Raw genomic sequence first — 25,295 nt, 5'->3', positions numbered from 1 at the left:
CGCCTGTAATCCAGCACTTTGAGAGGCTGAGGCAGGCGGATCACGAGGTCCAGAGATCGAGACCATCCTGGCTAACATGGTGAAACCCTGTCTCTACTAAAAAATACAAAAAATTAGCTAAGCAAGGTGGCAAGTGCCTGTAGTCCCAGCTACTTGGGAGGCTGAGGCAGGAGAATGGTATGAACCCAGGAGGCGGAGCTTGCAGTGAGCCGAGATTACGCCACTGCACTCCAGCCTAGGCGACAGAGCGACACCCTGTCTCAAAAAAAAAAAAAAAAAAGAATGAAGCTTCCTCTGTTGAAAGAATGCGGGAAGCACTAGGTGAAGTGTGGTTAAACAAGCTTTTCTACTGCAGGACTTCTCAGAGCCTTTGAGAAACCATTGTGCCTTGTGAGTCAACAAGAAAATACATACACACTGTTTCCCAAATTTGTTTCTTGGAAATCTTCCTTTGCCTTTTTCTCAGTAGAGCTTTTAGTAGGATGATGGGCCACAGAACACACTGTGGAAAGTACAGCCTTACATCAAAAGAAGAATTGGTAAGGACATTTCAGATGCCCTTGAGAGGACGACATGGATAGTTTTCAAAACACACTGTTCACCTCTCACCCCTCCCAGGTAGAATCTGTTTGTGTCAACCAGGAAGATGTGAACTGCTCTTTTGTGTCTCAGAACAAGGCCAATTCAGGTCTCTGAACACACGGAGTTCTCAACTCTTCCCAAGGTAGGATGTCTCCTTCCCCCGTCCATGGTGGGACCCCCTGCTCCCCTTCCCGGGGCTGCATGCTACTCTCCAGGCCCTGTGTACAGACACTCAGTACCTTTCATGGCCTCTTGATTTGTTTATTTGTTTCCCACTAGGATCCCCCCAAGGTTAGAGTGAGCTCATCTCATTCTATACAATATACAAAATTTTTAAAATACATTTTTTAAAATATACATATTTTATTTATTTATTTATTTCGAGACAGAGTCTGTCACCCAGGCTGGAGTGCAATGGCATGATCTTGGCTCACTGCAACCTCTGCCTCCTGGGTTCAAGCGATTCTCCTGCTTCAGTCTCTCTAGCAGCTGGGACTACAGGCCTGCGCCACCACGCCTGGCTAATTTTTTGTATTTTTAGTAGAGACAGGGTTTCACCATGTTGGCCAGAATGGTCTCAATCTCCTGCCCTCATGATCCGCCCTCCTCGGCCTCCCAAAGTACTGGGATTACAGGGGTGAGCCACCACGCCTGGCCCTCATTTATATTTTTATGTCTTAGTCTAGCACTGGTCTATGCTCTGTTGAATGAGTGACCGAATGATGGCATACATAAATAAGTGAAGAAATACATTTTTTAAAACTGACAGTTGTATTGCCATGATAACTGCTCACATAGGTTGACACCTGCACTGTAGGAAGCGTCACCTATTCCAGACTTTGGAAAAGGAATTTATATTCTAAGTGATCCATGCAGAAGAAAGAATTCTCATGTTAATAGGAGAGAAAAACTGCCATGTCTTAACAGTGATAATGCAGTATTTCACAGAGAAAGACACCTCCTCAGAAACTTCTTTACAACCCTAGTACACTGTGTCCACTCCATGCACATGGTTCTAACTTGTCCAAACAATGCTCCCCACACAGAAGCCTGGAAGCCCACTGACCTTAGCAGGACAGCCAGACTTGGCTTCGTATTTTTAACCCGGTTTTATCTTCACTGTGCTCATTCTTCAATAGAAAACAAACAAACGAAAAATCAAGTATGTGATGCTTGAGCAATCCAGGTAATAGATGACAGAAAAATATGTGGAGGTTCTAAAGAGTTACTGGGGAGCTGGGCATGGTGGCTCACGCCTGTAATCCCAGCACTTTGGGAGGCCGAGGCGGGTGGATCACAAGGTCAGGAGATCGAAACCATCCTGGTTAACAAAAATACAAAAATTAGCCGGGTGTAGTACCAGGCGCCTGTAGTCCCAGCTACTCTGGAGGCTGAGGCAGGAGAATGGCGTGAACCTGGGAGGCGGAGCTTGCAGTGGGCCGAGATCGCGCCACTGCACTCCAGCCTGGGAGACAGAGCGAGACTCCATCTCAAAAAAAAAAAAAAAAAAAGCTATTGGGGAGATCAACATATGTATGGGGGGGGTATGGATTAAATCCCAAAGTATCCTACCCAAGTCATATGAACTTTTTTTTTTTTTTGAGACGGAGTCTCACTCTGTTGCCCAGGCTGGAGTGCAGTGGTGCGATCTCGGCTCGCTGCGACCTCTACCTCCCAGCTTCAAGAGATTCTCGTGCCTCAGCTCCCTGAGCAGCTGGGATTACAGGTGCCCGCCACCACGCCCAGATAATTTTTTTTTTTTTTTTTTTTTTGGTGTTTTTAGTAGAGACAGGGTTTTGCCATGTTGGCCAGTCTGGTCTCGAACTCTTGACCTCAGATGATCCACACACCTCGGCCTCCCGAAGTTCTGGGATTACAGGTGTGAGCCACTGTGCCTGACCTCATATGAGCTTCTATATGACTTCAAGGTCAGGTGCCATTCCATTCCTGAAAATCCATTATCCAGCATAGTGTGGGGATGGGGACAAGCAACTGAATTTCAAAGAAAATTCAAAAACTATCTTTCAACCAATTTTTTTCAGCAACCCTCTCCTGGGGTCCTAAAAGTCAGCAGAATGATCCCATTTTGTGATTCCCAGACTGGCTGCTGGAAAGGGCTGCTGCTGCGGTGTTGACACCAGTACTCCCCAGAGCCAGCACGAACCTGGCTTTCACATCTGTCTGCTGTCCTTCAAATGTGTCTAGATAAAGTCACGCCAATGACATTCTGATATAATAATTTCTGATCATTCAGACTTTTTTTAATGATCAAATACCAAAAATAAAACTACTATCCCATTAGAGAAAATACCTGTTTTTATTCACAATAAAGATCTTTAAAACTCGAATAAGCCCAAATCAAGGGATTTGGTAGAATATTTACCCGAGTATAAACATTTTCTTAATTTTAAGCCCTTGCTAGTGCTTCATAGAAAAATGCAAATGAGGCCAGGCGCGGTGGCTCAAGCCTGTAATCCCAGCACTTTGGGAGGCCGAGACGGGCGGATCATGAGGTCAGGAGATCGAGACCATCCTGGCTAACATGGTGAAACCCCGTCTCTACTAAAAAAAAAATACAAAAAACTAGCCGGGCGAGGTGGTGGCGCCTGTAGTCCCAGCTACTCGGGAGGCTGAGGCAGGAGAATGGCGGGAACCCGGGAGGCGGAGCTTGCAGTGAGCTGAGATCCGGCCACTGCACTCCAGCCTGGGTGACAGAGAAAGACTCCGTCTCAAAAAAAAAAAAAAAAAAAAAGAAAAATGCAAATGAGAGTTCTGCTTGTATAGCTAGATTTTGGTGGTGTTTTTATATGTTATTTTGACAGCATGAGGATATTTTGAACAACAAAGAGTAGTAAATGTATTTTTGTTATATCCCTTCTTCTTCTTCTTTTTTCTTTTTTTGTTTGAGACGGAGTTTTGCTCTTGTTGCCCAGGCTAGAGTGCAATGGCAAGATCTCAGCTCACTGCAACCTCCGCGTCCCAGGTTCAACCGATTCTCCGCCTCGGCCTCCCAAGTAGCTGGGATTACAGGCATGTGCCAACATGCCCAGCTAATTTTGTATCTTTAGTAGAAATGGAGTTTCTCCATGTTGGTCAGGCTGGTCTCGAACTCCCGACCCCAGGTGATCCACTCGTCTTGGCCTCCAAAGTGCTGGGATTATGGGCGTGAGCCACCGGGCCTGTAAGTTGTTTACATACGCTGTATCAAGGCGGTGTGAGCCACCAAGCCTGGAGATGTTTACATATGCGTATCAAGGCACAGCACTTTTCCTTAAACTTAAGTCACAGAGATCTTTATTCATATGTCTTACTGCTGACCTTCTCCCTACGAAGATCCTATTATCCTGTCACTTCCTTTTTTCTAAGATGGTAAAGATAATGATCAATAAATACTGAGGGAACTCAGAGACCAGCGTGGGTCCTCTGTACACTGAGCGCCGGTCCCCTGGGCCCACTTTTTCTTTCTTTATACTTTGTCTCTGTGTCTCATTTCTTAAGTATCTCGTTCCACCTAACAAGAAACGCCCACAGGTGTGGAGGGGCAGGCCACCCCTTCACACACCCGGCTAATTCGTTGTAGAGACAGGGTTTTGCCATGTTTCCCAAGCTGGTCTCAAACTCCTGAGCTCGAGCAATCAGCCCACCTCAGTCTCCCAAAGTGCTAGGATTATAGGCATGAGCCACCATGCCCAGTCTATATCCCTTCTTGATAAGACTCATAGCATTAATTAAAATCATTTTCCTGCCACAGAAAACATTGTACAAAACAGGGCACATAGTGGAAATGTCTCTTGATGACTGAAAATCTTTCAGAGAATTTGGGGCATTCTCTGACCCATATGTTGTTACCGGTGTTACCTGTCTCAGACAGAGCTCATATGTCCTGAGCTCAAAAATGTGATGAAGGGTTTCTTTTCAGAATAAATCCTGATTGCCAGTCTATTTTGTTGAGATTGTCTCTCTGTAATCCCATTAATCTAAATGGGGGAAAAAAGTGGATGAGTCAACATTACTGGGCGCCAAGCTGGCTCAATGTCAAAGACATAAAGATCATCCAGCTTCCTTCCCAGCACTAACACAGCTGCAGTGACAAGTTTGGGAAGATTAACCACCGTCAAAGTTGGCATTTGAGATCACAGCAAGACACAGCGGAGACTGCAAGTGTCGATGATACAAGCAACTCTTGAAGGGAGAAGAGAAACAACTTCGCCCGCGGCATCTTATCTCTTGCTCTTTTTTTCTAGAAGGGTCTCCCCGCCTCTTCCAAAATAATGCCAGGTGTTTTGCTGCATTCTCATTTAAAACCCAAGAAAGGAACTTGATATGGTAGCTTTTCAATGTTTTCAGAGAGCCTAGGTTGGAAAATGTCATATGAGGAAATATTAACTACAAGAAGGGTTGGACAAAGGGAGGATTAGCTACTAAGGAACAGAGGAAAGGAGGAGCAGGAATCCTGGAGATAGAAGAAAACAATGGTGGCTGGGCGCGGTGGCTCACACCTGTAATCCCAGCACTTTGGGAGGCCAAGGCAGGCGGATCACGAGGTCAGGAGATCAAGACCATCCTGGCTAACACGCCTCTACTAAAAAATATAAAAAATATATAAAAACTATATAAAAAATTAGCCAGGCGTGGTAGCGGGCACCTGTAGTCCCAGCTACTCGGAAGGCTGAGGCAGGAGAATGGTGTGAATCCGAGAGGCAGAGATTGTAGTGAGCCGAGATCGGGAGGCAGAGATTGTAGTGAGCTGAGATTGTAGTGAGCCGAGTGAAGCTGCGTATCTGGGGAGACTGAGACAGCAGCAGTTCCCAGGGCAGATTACTAGAGAGGACTGAACAGAGAGAACCCCAGAGACAGGCAAAGTACTGATGAGCATGTACAGGTGTGGAAACCCCCTGAGGTGAGGTACAGAACACCTGAAAGGTTGGGCGGGTGCGGTGCCTCACACCTGTAATCCCAGCACTTTGGGAGGCCGAGGCAGGTGTATCACAAGGTCAGGAGTTTGAGACCAGCTTGGCCAATATGGTGAAACCCCATCTCTACTAAAAATAAAAATTAGCCAGGCGTGGTGGCGTGCGTCTGTAGTCCTAGCTACTCGGGAGGCTGAGGCAGGAAAATCACTTGAACCCGGGAATCGGAGGTTGCAGTGAGCCGAGATCGTGTCACTGCACTCCAGCCTGGGTGACAGAGCAAGACTCTGTCTCAAAAAAAAAAAAAAAAAAAAAAAACCTGAAAGGTTTAGGACGAGCAATCCTCAAAGCTCACACAGAGCTGGGAATAGTTCCTGTTCCCACCAGCCAGAGTGGAGTACCTCATCACTCGTAAGGCATCTGTTGAGCACTAAGGCAGGTTTTGCCTCAGTACTGGGGAAGATTAATCCTCACCTAAACACTGCTCTCATTCCATCTAACGAAGTGAGATGCAAAGGATTAAGCTGTTCCAAATAACTTAACTGCATCCCAGAGCAAAGTTCAATAATATTTATAGGAATATGAAAATATCCAGAACCCAAAAAGCTTAAAGTCCACTGTGTCTAGCCTGCAAGCAGGGAAATGTGACCCACAACGGAAAAAAAAAAATCACATAATTTGTCTTGAACGCAGAAATTACACAGATGATAGAATTAGTACAAAAGGACTTTTTTTCCAGAATTATAACTGTATTCCATATGTTCAGGAGGCTAGAGGGAAGACCGAATAGGTTAAGCACAGAGGGAAGATGTAAAAAAAGACCCAAATCAAACTTCTAGAAATGAAAACTAGGATGTCTAAAATGAAAAACCCACTGGGTGAAATTAATGACAGGTTAGACACTGCAGAGAAAAAGATTAGTGAACTTCAAGATCTAGCATTAAAAATGTTCTAATATGAAACACAGAGAGAATTAAGACTGAGAGAAATAAAAACAGGCCAGGCGCGGTGGCTCACGCCTGTAATCCCAGCACTTTGGGAGGCCGAGGCGGGCGGATCACAAGGTCAGGAGATCGAGACCACCTTGGCAAACACGGTGAAACCCCATCTCTACTAAAAACACAAAAAATTAGCCAGGCGTGGTGGTGGGTGCCTGTAGTCCCAGCTATTCAGGAGGCTGAGGCAGGAGGATGGTGTGAACCCAGGAGGCAGAGCTTGCCGTGAGCCGAGATCGTGCCACTGCACTCCAGCCTGGGTGACAGAGTGAGACTCTGTCTCAAAAAAAAAAAAAAAAAAAAAAAAGAAAGAAAGAAATAACAACAACAACAAAAAAGCATCAGTGAACTGTGAGACAAATTCAAGTAACCAAATATATGTGTGGAGTCCCCACAGGAGTAGGGGAGATACAAAATATTTGAAGAACTGATGACTGAAAAATCTCCAAATATGATGTAAACTATGAACCAACATATTCAAGAATCTCAACTAATGCCAAGCATAAGAAACAGCAAGGGCCAGTGTTCAGGGCAATGATTCATGCCTATAATCCCAGCACTTTGAGAGGCCAAGGCGGGTGGATCACCTGAGGTCAGGAGTTTGAGATCAGCCTGGCCAACATGGTGAAACCCCATCTCTACTAAAATACAAAAATTAGCTGGGTGTGGTGGAGGGCGCCTATAATCCCAGCTACTTGGGAGGCTGAGGCAGGAGAATTGTTTGAACCTGGGAGGCAGAGGTTGCAGTGAGCCGAGATCAGGCCACTGCACTCCAGCCTGGGTGACAGAGTAAGACTCTGTCTAAAAAACAAAACAAAAAACCTGAAACAGTGAAAAACCTACACCAAGGCATGTCATAACCTGACTGCTTCAAACCAGTGCCAAAGTGAAAAATACTAAAACTAGCCAGAGAAGAAAAGAACAAAGGTAAGAATTTTGTTGGAAATAATAAAAGCCAGTATACAGAAACAATATCTTTAAAGTGTTGAAAGAAAAAAACTGCCTACCTAGAACTCTTTGCCTAGACAAAATGTTTTCCTAAACCAGGTGAAATAAAGATTTTTCCAGACATACAAAAGCTAAAATAACCCCTAGCAGACCTACATTTCAGGAAATGTTAAAGGAATACCTTCAAGCAGAAAGAAAAGAATACTAAATGTTACTCAGGATCTACACAACAGAATAAAGAACACCAGAAAATGTAACTATGCAAGTAAATACAGTCTCTTTTTCCTTATTACTTAAATCTCTTTTAAAAGATAATTGCCTGATTAAAGCACAAATAATATGTATTATGGGATGTGTAGCTTATGTAGAAAGACAAAATAGAACAAAGACTGAAACAGAATGGAAGCATATTGTTGTAAGCCTCTTCTAATATATGTAAAATGATATAATCATTTGAAAGTAGAATGTGAGATATTAAATATGTATGTTGTACTTCTTAAAGCAACCACTAAAATAACACAAATAGTTGTAGCTAATACAATAATCCAAAAGAAGGCAAAAAAGGAGGAAAAATGAGACAAGACTATAGATTTAAACCAATCATATTAATAATCACATTAAATGTGAATGTTGTAAACACTCCAGTTAAAAGGTACAGATTTTCAGACTGGGCACAGTGGTTTATGCCTGTAATCCCAACACTTTGGGAGGCCGAGGCAGGCAGATCACTTGAGGTCAGGAGTTTGAGACCAGTCTGGCCAACATGGTGAAACACCATCTCTACCAAAAACACAAAAATTAGGCTGAGCGCGATGGCTCGCGTCTGTAATGCCAGCACTTTGGGAGGCCAAGGCAGGTGGATCACATGGTCAGGAGTTTGAGACCACTCTGACCAACATGGTGAAACCCTTTCTCTACTAAAAATACAAAAATTAGCTGGGTGTGGTGGTGCACGCCTGTAATCCTAGCCACTCAGGAGGCTGAGGCACAAGAATCACTTGAACCTGGGAGGCGGAGGTTGCAGTGAGCTGAGATCATACCACTGTACTCCAGCCTGGGTGACAGAGTGAGACTGTCTCAGGAAAAAAAAAAAAAAAAAAATTAGCTGGGCATGGTGGCGGGCGCCTGTAGTCCCAGCTACTTGGGAGGCTGAGGCAGGAGAATCACTTGAACCTGGAAGATGGAGGCTGCAGTGAGCCAAGATCACACCATTGCACTGGTGTGATAGAGCAGCCTGGGTGATAGAGTGACCCCTGTCTCAAAAAAAGAAAAAGGTATAGATTTTCAGAGTGCATTAATAAAACAGGATCCAACTCTATGCTGCCTTCAATATAGGTACTTAAATTTTTTTTAAAGCACAAATAGGCTAAATGTAAAAGATTGAAAGAAGGGGAAGATGTACTATGCAAATAGTAATCAGGCTGTTGTCTATATTATTTAAGACAAAGTAGATTTTGCAGCAAAAAATATTACAGGCATAAAGAAGATAATTTTATAATGATAAAGGATTCGATTTATCTGTATAAATTTTAAAATTTTATACATTCTAAAATAAAGATTAAAAAGTCTAAAATTTTTTATCTAATAACAGAGCTTCAAAACACAAGAAGTAAAAACTGGTAGAATTGAAAGGAGTAATGGACAGATCCACAATTATAGTCTGGTATTTCCAAACCGCTCTCAATAATTGAACAAGTGGATAGAAAATCAGTGTGGATACAGATGACGTGAACAATGCTATGACCAACTTGACTTAATTAACACTTTTTAAACACCATCCAATAATAGCAAAATAACATTTTTTTCAAGTACAGATGGAACATGTACAAGGGAGACCATATTCTGTGCATAAATTTGAGATGATTCAAATTATACAAAGTATCCTATCTGGCTACAATGAAATTAAATTAGAAATCAATAACAGAAGGATATCTGGAAAATCCCCAACTATTTGGAAACAGTAACACATCTCTGAATAGTCCATGAGTAAAAGAAGAAAGAAGGAAATTGTAAAGTACTTGAACAGAATGAAAATGAAAACAAGTATAATTTGTGGGATGCAGTTAAAACAGGTCTCAGAGTGACATTTATAGCACTAAAATGCCCATATTTTAGAAAGGTCTCAAATCAATGATGCTAGCTTCTCACCTAATAAACTATAGAGACACTGGTCACACAACAATGTGATTATAACCGATACCACTGAATTGTACACTTAGAAAATGGTTAGGATGGTAAATTTTATGTTCTGCCCTTTTACCACAATAAAAAATAATTTTAAAAATCAACAAGTGTCCGTGTATAAAAGCCAGACAGCAAAGCATATAAGCTGTTTGATTCCATTTATATAGAGTTCAAGAACTATCAAAACCAATCAATGGTGATAGAAGTCAGAATAGTTTTACTCTTGGGAAGGGGTATTGACTGGGAAGGAACAAGAGAGAACAATCTGGTATGATGAAAATGACCTAGATCTATAACTGGGTGTGATAATACAGGTGTATAGGAGTATAAGCATTCATCAAGCTCTCAAATTTAGACAACTCACAGTATGTATCTGATACCAATAAAAAAGGAATTAGAAGAAACTATAGAGACACTAAAAAGAGAGTGATTCCCAAGAATGTGGGAGGATGGAGGAAGGGGAATGGGTGGAGCCTAAGGGGTTTTAAAGGCAGTGAAACTAATATAACGATGGATACATGACATCGTGCATTTGTCAAATCCATCAGAATGTATAACACAAACTGAACTTTAATGTAAATGACAGTAAGTCCTCAATATTGTCCAGTGGTTCTTGGAAACTGCAACTTGGAGCAAACAGATATAGAGTAGGCTCTTCAATAATGTGGTTTTGTTCAATGTAGTTTCAGTATAATGATGAGAAAAAAACTGGTCTCATTATACGTCATTTCATTTAAAATTGCAGTTTCTAAGAACCTATTAATGAGACTGAGTGATAACTTACTGTATAGACTTTAGTTAATAATAATGTATCAATATTGGCCCATTAATTGAAACAAATATACCACATTAATGTGAGGTGTTAATAATAGGAGAAACCGTATGGAGGAGGGAAGGGTGCATGGGAACTCTTTTGTACTAGCTACACGATTTTTTGGTAACCTAAAACTGTTCTGAAAATAGCCTATTATTTTTGTTGTTGTTGTTTTGTTTTGAGACGGAGTCTCGCTCTGTCGCCCAGGCTGGAGTGCAGTGGTGTGATCTCGGGTCACAGCAAGCTCCACCTCCCAGGTTCACACCATTCTCCTGCCTCAGCCTCCCAAGTAGCTGGGACTACAAGCGCCCACCACCAAGCCCAGCTAATTTTTTCGTATTTTTAGTAGAGACGGGGTTTCACCGTGTTTGCCAGAATGGTCTCGATCTCCTGACCTCGTGATCCACCCACCTCAGCCTCCCAAAGTGCTGGGATTACAGGCGTAAGCCCCCGCGCCCGGCCATATTATTTTGAAAGTGCATATACATATATATAAGCTACACACACACACACACACACACACACTTTTTGTTGTTGTTGTTTGAGACAGAGTCTTGCTCTGTCACCCAAGCTGGAGCACAGTGGCACGATCTCGGCTCACTCCAACCTCTCTGCCTCCTGGGTTCAAGCGATTCTCCTGCTTCGGCCTCCCAAGTAGCTGGGACCACAGGCATGCACCACCATGCCCAGCTAATTTTTGCTTTTTTTTTTTTTTTTTTTTTTTGAGACGGAGTCTTGCTCTGTCGCCCAGGCTGGAGTACAGTGGCCGGATCTCGGCTCACTGCAAGCTCTGCCTCCCAGGTTCATGCCATTCTCCTGCCTCAGTCTCCCGAGTAGCTGGGACTACAGGTGCCCGCCACCTCGCCCGGCTAGTTTTTTGTAGTTTTTAGTAGAGATGGGGTTTCACCGTGTTAACCAGGATGGTCTTGATCTCCTGACCTCGTGATCCGCCCATCTCGGCCCCCCAAAGTGCTGGGATTACAGGCTTGAGCCACCACGCCCAGCCAATTTTTGTATTTTTAGTAGAGACGGGGTCTCACTATGTTGGCCAGGCTGGTCTCAAACTCCTGACCTCAAGTGATCCACCTGCCTCGGCCTCCCACAGTGCTGGGGTTACAAGAGTAGGCCACCACGCCCAGCCACACACACACATATCTATAGGTGTGTGTGTGTGTATATATATAATAATATATGTAATTTATATAGTATATATTATTTGTATGTTATAATATATTAGAATATATGTATAATATATAATTTGCATGTTTTTATAATATATATGCACACTTAATATACCACCTAACAAAATATAGCTATCTTACAGTCAATAAAGAAAGGAACTAGAAAAAAAACAGAAGAGTGTGAGGAAAACATTAACATTTTGAAAGCCCTTGTCCACATATGGTAGGGGCATTGGTGATTTTTTCCACCCCACTCTGCACTCTTGGCTATGTTCCAAGTTGCTACAATAAACGGGTATTATCTCATAATGGAAAAATACTCCTCTTCCCCTGTTGTTTAAAGCCTCAAATGCTCTGTTGAAACCAGAGGAGCAGGAAACAAGGCACACACCTAATTCAGCACATGATCTTCCTTTTCAGCCAGTGTCAAAAGTCAGGAGCTCCCTCCTCCTCTCCCTCCCACCCTCCTCTCTGTGTTTACTTCCTGCCAAAGATAAATAATGAGTCAGAAGCAGGACGAGGAGGGGCGGAGGCTGCCCTCCACTCTGGACACACCCTGGCTGGGCAGGAGCCTGGGAATTGATCTCAGCGTCCACCCAAGCTTGGAAGGAACAGAGCAGGCCGCCTGGGAAACACAGGGCTCGGTCCCTAACAGCTGGCCCCGGCTGATGCGCAAAGCACAGCTGAGATCTTTCTGATTTTTCTCTTTTCTGCTAAGAACTGACCCTGTTTATAGGAAAATTAAATGTTAAAGATTGACCAAGGTTCACTTTCTAATTATGGAGACCAGAACACAAATACTTGAAGACACCTGTGGGCCGGGCACCGTGGCTCACACCTGTAATCCCAGCACTTTGGGAGGCGGAGGCGGGTGGATCACAAGGTCAGGAGATCAAGACCACCCTGGCTAACACAGTGAAACCCTGTCTCTACTAAAAATTACAAAAAATTAGCCGGGCGTGGTGGCGGGCGCCTGTAGTCCCAGCTGCTCGGGAGGCTAAGGCAGGAGAATGGCGTGAACCCAGGAGGCGGAGCTTGCAGTGAGCTGAGATCGCACCACGGCACTCCAGCCTGGGCAACAGAGCAAAACTCCATCTCAGGAAAAAAAAAAAAGAAAAAGACACCTGTGAGAGTTAGTTACGAGTCTGCGTTTCAGGTGGATCAAACCAGCCGGGGTTCTAGTCCCTACGCTGCCACTTTCTGTCTGTGTGACCCAAAACAATTTCCTTAACTTCTCTGAGCCCTGTTTTCCTCATATGGCCCCCTTGGGTCATCTACAGCCATCCACACAGAGCTGCCAGGTGAGGTGATGTGTGTAACCCTAGGCCCAACGCCCAGCCTGCAGCAGACCAATTCCACAAATGGCAGTGAAAGGGAGGAGTAAGAAACATCCTGGCCTTCCATTTAAAGCCTATTTAGTTCATTTTTTCAAACCATGTTTCTAAACCCTTCCCCATAGCTGCTGCTATCCACACCAAAGATGTGCTTGTTCTAACTAGGAGTTTGTCTTCTGAAAAAGCCAAGAGGTTGAGCTTAATATTATGCTACACCTCCTATCTCCCAGATGTAAAGAAACTCTGGGCCAGGCGCAGTGGCTCACGCCTGTAATCCTAGCACTTAGGAGGCTGAGGCAGGTGGATCGCCCAAGGTCGGGAGTTCGAGACCAGCCTGACCAATATGGAGAAACACTGTCTCTACTAAAAAATTAAAAAAAAAAAAAAAAAAAATTAGCCGGATGTGGTGGTGCATGCCTGTAATCCCAGCTACTCAGGAGGCTGAGGCAGGAGAATTGTTTGAACCTGGGAGGCAGAGGTTGTGGTGAACCAAGATCGCGCCATTGCACTCCAGCCTGGGCAACAAGAGCGAAACTCTGCCTCAAAAAAAAAAAAAAAAAAAAAGCAGTTCTGAAATGTCGTAAAGTCTATGTGTCTAGTCCTTCTTAAATTCTGTTTCCTGTGGATCTACAATAAGGACAGCTGTTCTCTGCCTGGGACTGCTTTTTCCCTGTAATCCTCTACTTCAGCTGTTCTCTGCCTGGGACTGTCTTTTCCCCATAATCCTCTACTTCTACTCAGTTTTGAAGACCCAGCCCCAAGAAACCTTCCCTGGAGACCTCTCCTGGTTCTCGCCAGCAGAGCCAGTACCTGTCTCCCTGCCCCTGTGCTCCCAGAGTCCCCAACCTAGGGCTTGTTCTAGAATTATTCATTTGCATGCCTTTCTCTAGATTGGACTGGACATCTTCCTCATCTTTGTAACTCTAGTCCAGACCAGAGCTTGACCTGTAGTGGGTAGTGGGCCTGTGTTTATTAAATCGAGTAAGACACCTGTCCCCCAAAAAGGCTGGGGTGCTAAGGAGCTGGGCATGGAGCAGGAAATGAGCTGTCCCCGAAGCAGAAAGGAGAACTCTGCTTTTCTCTCAGAGATGCCAGGCCCTCCTGGGATTCCCCCAGCACAAGCCCAGGTCTGTGATGGTCGGAACTTTGTCCTGCCAGCTTCACCTGGTGCCTGTAGGATTTCCTCCTGGAGCCCAGGTCTGTGGCCATGGAACTTAGCAGACATACCTGAGCCTAGTGTTTTGCACATCTCAGCACATGATCCCACCTGCCCAGTCGCTTAAGCCAAAGCTTCAGGAATCTTCCTCCATTCTTTTCTCCGTCCTTCTTTTTTTTTTTTTTTTTTTTGAGATGGAGTCTCTGTCGCCCAGGCTGGAGTATAGTGGCGTGATTTTGGCTCACTGCAACCTCCTCCTCCTGGGTTCAAGTGATTCTCCTGCCTCAGCCTCCCGAGTAGCTGAGACTACAGGCATGCGCCACTACGCCCAGCTAATTTCTGTGTTTTTAGTAGAGACAAGGTTTCACCATGTTGGCCAGGCTGATCTCAAACTTCTGACCTCAGGTGATCTGCCCACCTTGGCCTCCCAAAGTGCTGGGATTACAGGCATGAGCCACCGCACCTGGCCTCTTTTCTCCTTCCTTCTAAAGCCCATCTATCAGCAAGTCCTGGCATCTCTAGCTCCAAAATATCCAAAATATGGAAAGCTGCTCACATTTTCTCTACCTTCACTGGTTTTCATCTCAGTCCATGCACTCTCAGTGGGCCAAGACTATCACCAGGTGGGGTGAAAATTGGTTCTTGAGAGGTGAAAAGAGCCTTAGATATTACAATAGTCTGTGGCCTCAAAGGCCATAGCACAGAAACATATACAGCCTTCCTGTGGTACTGAACTTTCTCGGAGAAGGAAGGGCAATGGGGAATAAATGTCTCTAAGTTCCTTGCAGGCAGCCAGGAGTGAGTGACAATAAAAAGAAGCTTGAGAAACTCTGCCCTAGTTCCAGGTACTACCACATCTTGCCTGGGGCTTTGCCTGGGGCTCTACCTGGGCCCCTTCTTTGACCGCCTGGTCCCAGTGTTGCTTGCATCCTCAGCACCAGAAGGAAATCCAAGTTCCTCACCACGGCCTTCAGGGTCCAGGCTTAACTGATCAGGCCCCTGCCCACTTGGCCGTCTCTCACTGCCTCAATGGTCACCATTCCTCTAAAGCATTCCTTAGAGGATTCTAAAGAATTCTTCCTCCTTAAGCCCTTTGCAAGGCCTGTCCTTCCACCTGGAATGCATGGTCCCCTAGGTCTTCCATGTCTGCCTTTTTGTCATTCCAGACTCAGTTTCTATATCACCTCCTTCTCTGGCCATCTAATCTCGTGATTCTCAAACCTTAGGGGTGCCAGAATCCCTGGGCTCGTTAAAACACACATCACTGGGCCCCACCCTGAGTTTCTGGTTCAGTGAGTGGGAGTGGGGTCAAAGTTTTGCATTTCTAACAAATTCCCAGGTGATGCTGGGGCCACCGGGTCAGAAACCCCACTTTGAGAACGACAGATCTAATCTAAAGCAGCCACTTTCCCTGCTACCCTCTAGCTTGACACCCTGCTGGGCACCTTTCAGAGCCTCCATACCACCCAAAAGTGTCTCTGTTCTATTTGTTTCCTTGCTCGATTCTAACTCAACTACAGTGTATTTATCCACCGGAGCAGAGCCCCCATGGTGCGTGATGCCAGCTACATCCTCACCACCTAGCAGCAGGCACAGCATGGGTGCCCAATAAATACTTGTTGAAAAAAAAAAAAACAGAGGAGCGAATGGGAGAGGGGGCAATGAGTCTGTATGCGAATTATCCAAAGTGCAAACAAAAGTTAGCTATCCTTGTTGGCCTGGGGGTAAACCCTGGTCAGTGTCTCCCAAACTTGCTTTCTCATGAGAATCTCATGGGATTCTTATTACAAACACAGATGTAGGGGTCTTATCCCAAAGCTGCTGGCTCAGACTTTTTAAGGGGGCAGGAGGGTGTTCAGGACATGGGTACTTTAACTGATATCCCAGGCAATTCTGATAAAGTGGTTCTGGTAATAGCTCACCATTCCTTAAATTTCTCTGCTCAGAAGAATCCCCTGGGGTGCTTATTAAAAACACAGGTGGAGGCCAGGCGTGATGGCTCACGCCTGTAATCCCAGCACTTTGGGAGGCCGAGGTGGGTGGATCACAAGGTCAGGAGTTCGAGACTAGCCTGACCAACATGGTGAAAACCTGTCTCTACTAAAAATACAAAAAAAAAAAAAAAAAAAATAGCCGGGCGTGGTGGTGGGCACCTGTAATCCCAGCTACTCAGGAGGATGAGGCAGGAGAATGGCTTGAACCCGGGAGGTAGAGGTTGCAGTGAGCCGAGATCACGCCACTGCACTCCATCATGGACACCAAGAACGAAACTCTGTCTCAAAAAACAAAAGAAAAACAACAACAACCAAAAAAAAAAAAAAAAAAAAAACAGACGGGGCTGGGCGCAGTGGCTCACGCATGGCCTAGCTCTCGCTTTATATCTCCCAGTATTTAATGTTGGATCTTTATTTTGGGTTCTTGGTCCAGAACCTTAGCATCTTCTTGTCAACTGAAGAATCATGAGGTTCATAAACCTGGGGAGGAAAGCTTATTTCTTATAAAGAGTTGCAGCTGGCCGGGCACAGTGGCTCATGCCTGTAAATCCCAGCACTTTGGGAGGCCAAGGCGGGTGGATCACAAGGTCAAGAGATCGAGACTATCCTGGCCAACATGGTGAAACCCCATCTCTACTAACAATACAAAAATTAGCTGGGCATGGTGCCATGCACCTGTAGTCCCGGCTACTTGAGATGCTGAGGCAGGAGAATCGCTTGAACCCGGGAGGTGGAGGTTGCAGTGAGCCAAGGTCGCGCCACCACACTCCAGTCTGGCGATATAGTGAGACTCCGTCTCTAAATAAATAAATAAATAATAAAGGGTTGCAGCCTGCAGGTTGGCCATCCATCCCTTGGGCTGGGAAGTGACGGAAGCGCTTCCGCACTTTGCAGCAGAAGCCGGAAGCAGGCACTCGAGGTAGGGAAGCTTGAGACAAGAATTTATGCTGAACAGGCTATCTAAGTAGACACATTCAACAGATTATAGGAGGAGCTATGAATATTCATGAAGAGGGGCGTGCATTCATAGTAAGCAAACAGACATGTTACACCCCATGCTTACTTTGAGGTGGAGACAACATTTAAATGCATTAAAATTAGGCTCTATACATTAAAAGGTGACGCAAAGGGCACGAAGGCACTCAGGGAGCCGGACCACTCCATGGCGGGTGATCTCTTATGTAGAAGGAATGCTGGTCAGCTGTGTCGAAACCAAAAAAGGGAAGGGGACCTGGCTGAAACCAGTGGTGGAACAAGTCTTTCAAAAGGGCTGGTTTGCTAGTTTCTGTTGAACCCTTAGGAAAGAAAGTCTAACATCGGCTAGTGAGTGAGCGGGTATGGGAAGGCTGTCTGACCTCCATCCTGTCAGGAGCGGGTATGCGAAGGCTGTCTGACCTCCATCCTGTCAGGGCTCCAAACTCAGTTTTTTGTTGTTGTTGTTTTTGTTGTTTTGTTTTTTTTTTTGAAACGGAGTTTCACTCTTGTTGCCCAGGCTGGAGTGCAATGGTGTGATCTTGGCTCACCCCAACCTCCACCTCCTGGGTTCAAGAGATTCTCCTGCCTCAGCCTCCCAAGTAGCTGGGATTACAGGCACCTGCCACCACACCCAGCTATTTTTTTTTTTTTTTTTTTTTTGATTTTTAGTAGAGACAGTGTTTCTCTATATTGGTCAGGCTGGTCTTGAACTCCCAACCTCAGGTGATCTGCCTGCCTCAGCCTCCCAAAGTGCTGGATTACAGGCGTGAGCCACCGCACCCGACCAAACTTAGTTTTTAAGGCTTCTTTAGGATCCCTTTGGCCGAGAGGGACTCTGTTCAGCCAGATGGAGGGCTTAGGATTTTCCTTTTCTTTGACTCCACCTCTTCTGCCCACACCCAGGCAGTCACCGGGTTCTGTGGGTTCCCCCTTGGGATTCCTTCCAGCCACTATTCCTCTACTGCAAGAATATCCCCTAGTGCCCCTTCCAGCCTCTACCCCTCCAGTGCACCAGTCAGTGCCCCTACCTTTATCTTTGGAACACTTTCCTGGTATGCATAAGCCCTTGTTTATTTTATTTTATTTTTAATTTAATTTAATTTTATTTTTGAGACAGTCTCACTCTCGTCGCCCAGCTGAAGTGCAGTGGCATGATCTCAGCTCACTGCAACATCTACCTCCCGGGTTCAAGGTATTCTCCTGCCTTAGCCTCTCCAGTAGCTGGGACTACAGGTGTGTGCCACCACACCCGGGTAATTTTTGTATTTTTTAGTAGAGACGGAGTTTCACCAGGTTGACCTGGCTGGTCTCAAACTCTTGACCTCACGTGATCCACCCGCCTTGGCCTCCCAAAGTGCTGGGATTAAAGGTGTGAGTCACTGTGCCAAGTCCTTGTTTAAAAGCATACAAACCACAGAGCACCTCCTTAGCTTCCTGTTAACTTCAGGATAAAATCTCAACTCTCACCTGACTGACAGATTCTCCTCAATGTGGCGCCACTCCTCGTATCTTGCTTTCAGTGAACGTCACCACCTCGGTCTGCACTCACTTCCTGCTCAGCCCCAAAGAGGTCCAGTTCAGGAATTCTGCCCCTACCTGGAATGACCTCTAGAGCCTGCCCTTTTCACTCAAGCTCCCTCCACCCCTGCCAGGAGACCCTCCTTGTCTACTCCAGCTCTCAGAGAAGGCTTCTTCTGAGCCCCAACAGCACTGGGCTGAGGTGGTCACACAGCTGCGTGGCAGAATGCAGCAGTCTTCATTGTGTGGTCCCTGGACCAGCAGCACTAATTCCTGGGAACTTGATGGAAATGCTCCTTCCCGGCTGGGCGCAGTGGCTCACACCTGTAATCCCAGCACTTTGGGAGGCCTAGGCAGGTGGATCACCTGAGGTCAGGAGTTCGAGACCAGCCTGGCCAACATGGTGAAATCCTGTCTCTACTAAAAATACAAAAATTAGCCAGGCATGGTGGTAAGCACCTGTAATCCCAGCAACTTGGGAGGCTGAGGCAGGAGAATTGCTAGAATCCAGGAGGTGGAGGTTGCAGTGAGCTGAGATTGCACCATTGCGCTCCAGCCTGGGCGGCAAGAGCGAAACTCCATCTCAAAAAAAAGAAAAAGGAAACGAAATGCCCCTTCCCAGGCCTCACCACAGACCTGCTGTATCAGACTCTCTGGAGGCGAGGCCTAGCAATCTGTGTCTTTATCAGCCTTACAGGTGATCTTGGTGCCCACTTAAGTTTGAGAACCATCAGATAACAGCTAAAACTCCACTCTCCTTCATTCAGTGACAAAGTGAGACAGGGTATGGACAAGACTTGGCCCCTACCAGGACTCTACCAGACCTTGCATACCCCATCTGGTGCCATCCCTGCTGTCCAAGAGACTTTGAAGAAGCTAAGGTTAGCAGCATTCCACCATCATCTTACTCAAGGGAATTAACCCTATTGTCCGCATGTGCACAAGTCCAGAAGAATCACCCATCTTCACCCACTGGCTCATTATAATACTAAAATTCCCACCCAGATGGGGCCTATCTACCATTTTTGGGGTTTTGTTTTGTTTTATAAACTTCTATTTTAAGTTCAAGCGCACAAGTGCAGGTTTGTTACATAGGTGAACTCGTGTCATGGGGGTGTGTTGTACAGATTATTTCATCACCCAGGTATTAAGCCTAGGACCCATTAGTTATTTTTCCTGATCCTGTCCCTCCTCCCTCCAATAGGCCCCAGTATGTGTTGTTCCCCTCTATGTGTCCATGTGTTCTCATCAGTTAGCTCCCACTTGTAAGTGAGAACATGCAGTGTTTGGTTTTCTGTTCCTGTGTTAGTTTACTAAGGATAATGACCTCCAGCTCCATCCATGTCCCTGCAAAGGACATGATCTCGTTCTTTTTTATGGCTCCATATCTGCCATTTTTTGATCATGCAATACATGGCCTAACATGTTTTTTCACTGTGCCTGTGCACCCTGTGCTCTACCCAACACGTAACGATGTTCCCATACCTCATGCTTATTCATGTCACCCTTCTTTTTTTCTTTTTTTTTGGAGACGGAGTCTGGATCTGTCACCCAGGCTGGAGTGCAGTGGTGCGATCTCAGCTCACTGCAACCTCCACCTCCCAGGTTCAAGCAATTCTCCTGCCTCAGCCTCCGGAGGGTCTGGGACTACAGGCACATGCCGCCATGCCCAGCTAATTTTTTGTATTTTAGTAGAGACAGGGTTTCACTGTGTTGCCCAGACTGGTCTCAAACTCCTAAGCTCAGGCAATCCGCCCACCTCGGCCTCCCAAAGTGCTGGGATTACAGGTGTGAGTGACCACGCCCAGCGCACCCTTCTTAAAACACCAAAAAGACCTGTCCTCGGGGAGCCAGTGGGAGAATTCTGCTCGGGCGTCATCTCCCTTGTGTTCAAACATAAGCCCCTCACAAAGCCTTGTTTGGGAAATTTGCTTGGTCTTTTGTCAATTACCATTGCCTGGGAGCCTAAGCACTGTAGTCAGTAACCAAAGGCACCAGGAATTCAGCTAGGAATCACTGAAGGTCACTCCCTGCCTGATTCTCACTCCCTGAGAAAAGCCAATCATCTCGAAACACTGCCCTTAGCCTTTTTTGGAAGAAGGAGCAAGTATGACATGGAAGCACAGGAAATGGCCAATGTCCAACAATTTTTGACCTACCTAAATGGTAATTTCCTTGGTACAACCTAATATTAATAGCTCCATTATCTGGCAAAAAGTTGTATGATAAAATTGGTTGTGTCTTAAGGATCTAAAAGGAAAACGCTGCTCAGTCCCTGGTTGGTGATATCCAAGGAGGGCAAACTAGGGACCAGTCCAGACTGGGCATCAGCTGTACTGGTACATCAGCTGTACTGGTGTGGAGACTAGTGAGCAGAAAGAGATGCTGCTGGGGTTGAGCTTCACCCTAGGAGGCTAGGATCATTATCCCTCAAGAACACAGGGGCCTGTGCAGGGATGGTCATCAGGGAGGCAACTCCCAGACTCTGGGCGGTTGAACTATGCTGGGCTAAGTTACAACAGCGCCACCAGGTGGCAACCGGAAAGCAAGGCAGTTGAACTGATGGGACCCTGCATTCTTCCTACTGAAGAACTTAACCTGCTTTGGGGATGAGTAAACCCCATGTTTTAGCATAATTCGGAGAGAGGGAAGAGCCTCGAGGAGAAACGATGGATTTTCTACCTCTAAGGTAGATTACATCATGCTCCAAGCCTCAGTTTCCTCATATGTAGAGTGGAGATAATGTCTGGGCAGAGGGGCAATCTTTGGAAATATTCACATATGCATTCTCCCTACATTCTTCCCTTGCTCCATGCCCAGCAGGTAGCCACTGCAGGCCCTTCTGTGTTTTCTGTCTCTGGAGTTCTTCCAAGTAGAAAACAAAGAGTTGCAGGTCAATGGCTCTTCCCACCTTTTTTAAAAACTTACATCCTTTAAAGAGAAAATGCTGGTTGTTCAATGAGGCCAAGTGACAGATGCCTCAAGGCCAATGCACCTGAGAGTGGAGAGAAAGGGCCCTGAACAGTGGGGAACCTCTGAGAGTCCCTCTCTACTTCCAGACCGTGTCCTCGGGTTCAGAGGGGAAATGAGCAGGGAGGGTGCTCAAGAAAGTGGCCATGGGGCTCCCAAAGCCTCACCAAAGATTTCCTCCTGCCTACAGTGGCAGAGAAGCAGCACAGTCCCTCGGCCGGAGGGGCAGTGTGGTCACTGGCATCACAGGGAAGGTTCTGGGGTTGGGGAGGGAATGGATGATGGCCTCAATGCACCAGGCTCTGGAGACGGGAGTCCCAAGGATGGCTGCCCTGGGTGGTGATATGGTTTGGCTGTGTCCCCACCCAAATCTCATCTTGAATTCCCAAGTGTTGTGGGAAGGACCTGGGGGGAGGTGATTGAATCATGGGGGCAGGTCTTTCCTGTGCTGTTCTTGTGATAGTGAGTGGGTCTCACGAGATCTGATGGTTTTAAAAACAGGAGTTTTCCCTGCACAAGCTCTCTTCTCTTTGCCCGCTGCCATCCACATAAGATGTGACTTTGCTCCTCCTTGCCTTCTGCCATGATTGGGAGGCTTCCCCAGCCACTAGAACTGTGAGTTCTTCATTAAGCCTCTTTTCTTTGTAAATTGCCCAGTCTTGGGTATGTCTTTATCAGCAGTGTGAAAACAGACTAATACACTGGGCATACCCACCAGCCCGGCAGAATAAGGACTCAGGATCAGAACTGAATAGGTTTTTAAAAAATGCAATGATCTATTGCACACAGGGCATTTGGCATAGGGTCTGGCACCCATATGTGAAATCAACGATAAATACTCTTTATCCTCGTTGGTGACACCAAGGACGGGTGACTCACTGAAACCGCACACAGGAGCCCTGCTCAGTCAGGAGCGATGGACTCACTGTCAGCCCTTGCAGAGTAGGAGGGCCTGTTCCTTCTCGATAGATGATTCCTGAGTTAGTACAGGGCCCTGCACTATAGATACACACACATTTATGGAGGGGAATCATGTTTTTAATTGTGAACAGGAAGCTGCTTTTTTGAGTGTGCTCTTGGAAGACACCTCTTTTTTTTTTTTTTTTTGAGACGGAGTCTCACTCTGTTGCCCAGGCTGGAGTGCAGTGGTGAGATCTCAGTTCACTGCAACCTCCACCTCCTGAATTCAAGTGATTCTCCTGCCTCAGCCTCCTGGGTAGCTGGGACTATAGGCACACGCCACCACACCTGGCTAATTTATGTATTTTCAGTAGAGACGGGGTTTCACCATGTTAGCCAGGGTGGTCTGGATCTCCTGACCTCGTGATCCATCCGCCTCAGCCTCCCAAAGTGCTGGGATTACAGGCACCTCTTTTATGCTCAATTTGCATGCCAATGAGAGGCAATTCTTCAAGGGAAAAATAATAATTGACCGAAGCCGGGGAATAAGCAAGAAAAGACATTTGAGCTGCTGCTACTCTTCAGTCCAGCTGTGACACAGGCCTCGAGCAATTCCCAGGCCTCTTAGGAGATCCTGGGACCTCACCAAGAGGGAAAGAGAAGAGCTGGACGCTGGGCCTTAGCCAGAGTGGCTTCACTTGTGTGGGATTCCAGAAAAGACAAATCCATTCACTAGTTTCATAGTCATCCAGAGCCAAGTTAGAGGTCTCAGTAGAATCAAAGACTAAAACCTTTGTCCTGTGACCCTGAGGAAAAGTTCATGGAAATGGAACAGCCACGGGAGTCTGGAGAGGTACAGGAGGCACCATCTTCAGCAGAGAATACAGATCAAAGGTGCTGTTCGAGGCATCATTCTGATTCCCTCAGCAAAAAACACTCTGCCCCATCTGATTGCCATTTCCCTAAAGAAATCCAAAGCTCCTGCCAAGATGCCCCAAGTACTTCCTCTGGAAAGCCACATAGCCCAAGCCACCCAGAAAACAATGCCCCAGGCATGGAAATTCCTGCCACCAGGGGTTGCTCTTACTTACCCAAAGCAAAAAAAAAGTCACTTTGAGTCTCAAGGTTTTGCAAAGCTATGAAGTAGCCTGTGAGCCAAAGTTCCATTGTCTGTGATGGGGCCTATCATTCAATTTTGCACTTTTGTTCCCTAGAGTTCCTGTTCATTTGTTTCCCTTAGGGCCTGTCATGATAGACTCCTGGGAGCTGGGTTCCAATTGTTCAGGGTTTTTCTGACCAAATTCACAGCCTGTTTGTGAGTTGAACCCATAAGCAGTTATTAAGTGTCCCCAGCATGCCTGGCCTGTGTCCATGCTGGACACCAGGTGCTCGAGTCTGCTGGACTACTGCTTGCATCCCCTAAAACTATGAGTGTGGGGCCAACATGGGGAGAGGCCCAGGAGAGAGCCCCGACAGGGAGCCCTAGGGCCTGGCTGTGGCTCTTAACAAGAGTCAGTGACCAGCCAGGCATGGTGGTTCACGCCTATAATCCAGCACTTTGGGAAGCTGAGGTGGGTGGATCACCTAAGGTCAGGAGTTAGAGACCCGCCTGGCCAATATGGTGAAATCCCGTCTCTACTAAAAATACAAAAAATGGCTGGGCATGCTGGCGGGCGCCTGTAATCCCAGCTACTCGGAAGGCTGAAGGAGGAGAATCGCTTGAACCCAGGAGGCAGAGGTTGCAGTGAGCCGAGACCGTGCCACTATACTCCAGCCTGGATGAGACTCCATCTCAAAAAAAAGGCAGTGACTGATGGGCCACCACATCCCACTGCCACAGCTGGTTTCTGGGATTCATGCACCAGCCTCCCTGGGACGAAGGGCTTGGGTGGCTTTGGTAATTGTGTTCTCAGTCCTCTGTTTCATGGTCCGGTGCCCGCAACAGCCACCACACTGGGATACAGACTCCACTTAGCCACAGATTAGACACTGATAAACCCCTGGGAACCCTTGATGTTTTCCATTTTCAGTTCTGACAATGAAGATACTCTGGAGTGTGGCTGGAATGGAAGTCCATAATTACTAATTTCATCCTTGGGCAGGAAATCAGGATGAACTTTTCAATCATGCAGGCCTAGCCAGTCACAGAGAGGTCTGTGAACCACTGCTTGGAATGTCTCACCACTGGGGACGATATCATGGGTTTAAGCATCCAGTTTCCAAAGCAAATGGGGCAAAGCTAATGCTGGAGCAGGCAATGAGCAGGGCAGGCTTTGGCTGCATCGGTCCTCCAGAGCCGGCCTCCTACCTGGATGCGTCTCTGTGGTCAGGGCTTCCGGGCATGTCCTGCTGCTTCCTTTTTATATTCTGACTGTTCCCCGGTGGCTGTGTGGACCTTGGCGTCTGAGCTGATGAAGTCCTCTGAGCCAGGAGAAAGAGAAATTGGAAAGGAAATCAGATAGGAGTCTCTGAAAACAGAAAAACATTTATCAACAGAGCCCCCACCACAGCATTCAAGATAAGGTCGTTCACTTGCTCTGCCATCCAACGAAGCACCTACTATGCGTGGCACTGAGCTAGGCCTTGAGGATATATGGGGAGCAAAGCAAAGGTGGCTGCTGCTCTCATCCAGTGGGGAAAAAACAAAGTCAAACAAGCAGTAGCAGTTCCAACTGAATGCTTTAGTAGAAAACCAAAACTGGGGATACCTACCACACTTTGGGGTCACTAGATCCCTAGGAGAAGTAGAGCCATTTAAACTAAGACTTGAAAGTGTCCAATTTGTTTGCGGCACTCCTGAGATGAAAACACACTTTCCTCCCTCCACACCGATG

At 46.3% G+C, this 25,295-nt stretch overlaps 1 protein-coding gene across 1 annotated transcript in view; it reads right to left on the bottom strand.

The window, feature by feature from the left end:
- The window catches only part of TACC2 (transforming acidic coiled-coil containing protein 2), a 261,013-nt gene that overhangs the window by 181,378 nt on the left and 54,340 nt on the right, over positions 1 to 25,295 (bottom strand). The window contains 1 exon segment of the mRNA XM_030940741.1: positions 24,770 to 24,882. Coding sequence (XP_030796601.1) covers positions 24,770 to 24,882 — 113 coding nt within the window.

Source organism: Rhinopithecus roxellana, chromosome 11 (genome assembly GCF_007565055.1).
Source record: "Rhinopithecus roxellana isolate Shanxi Qingling chromosome 11, ASM756505v1, whole genome shotgun sequence".
In the NCBI taxonomy this organism is placed as follows: Eukaryota; Metazoa; Chordata; class Mammalia; order Primates; family Cercopithecidae; genus Rhinopithecus; species Rhinopithecus roxellana.
This window is presented reverse-complemented; position numbering and strand designations above follow the sequence as displayed.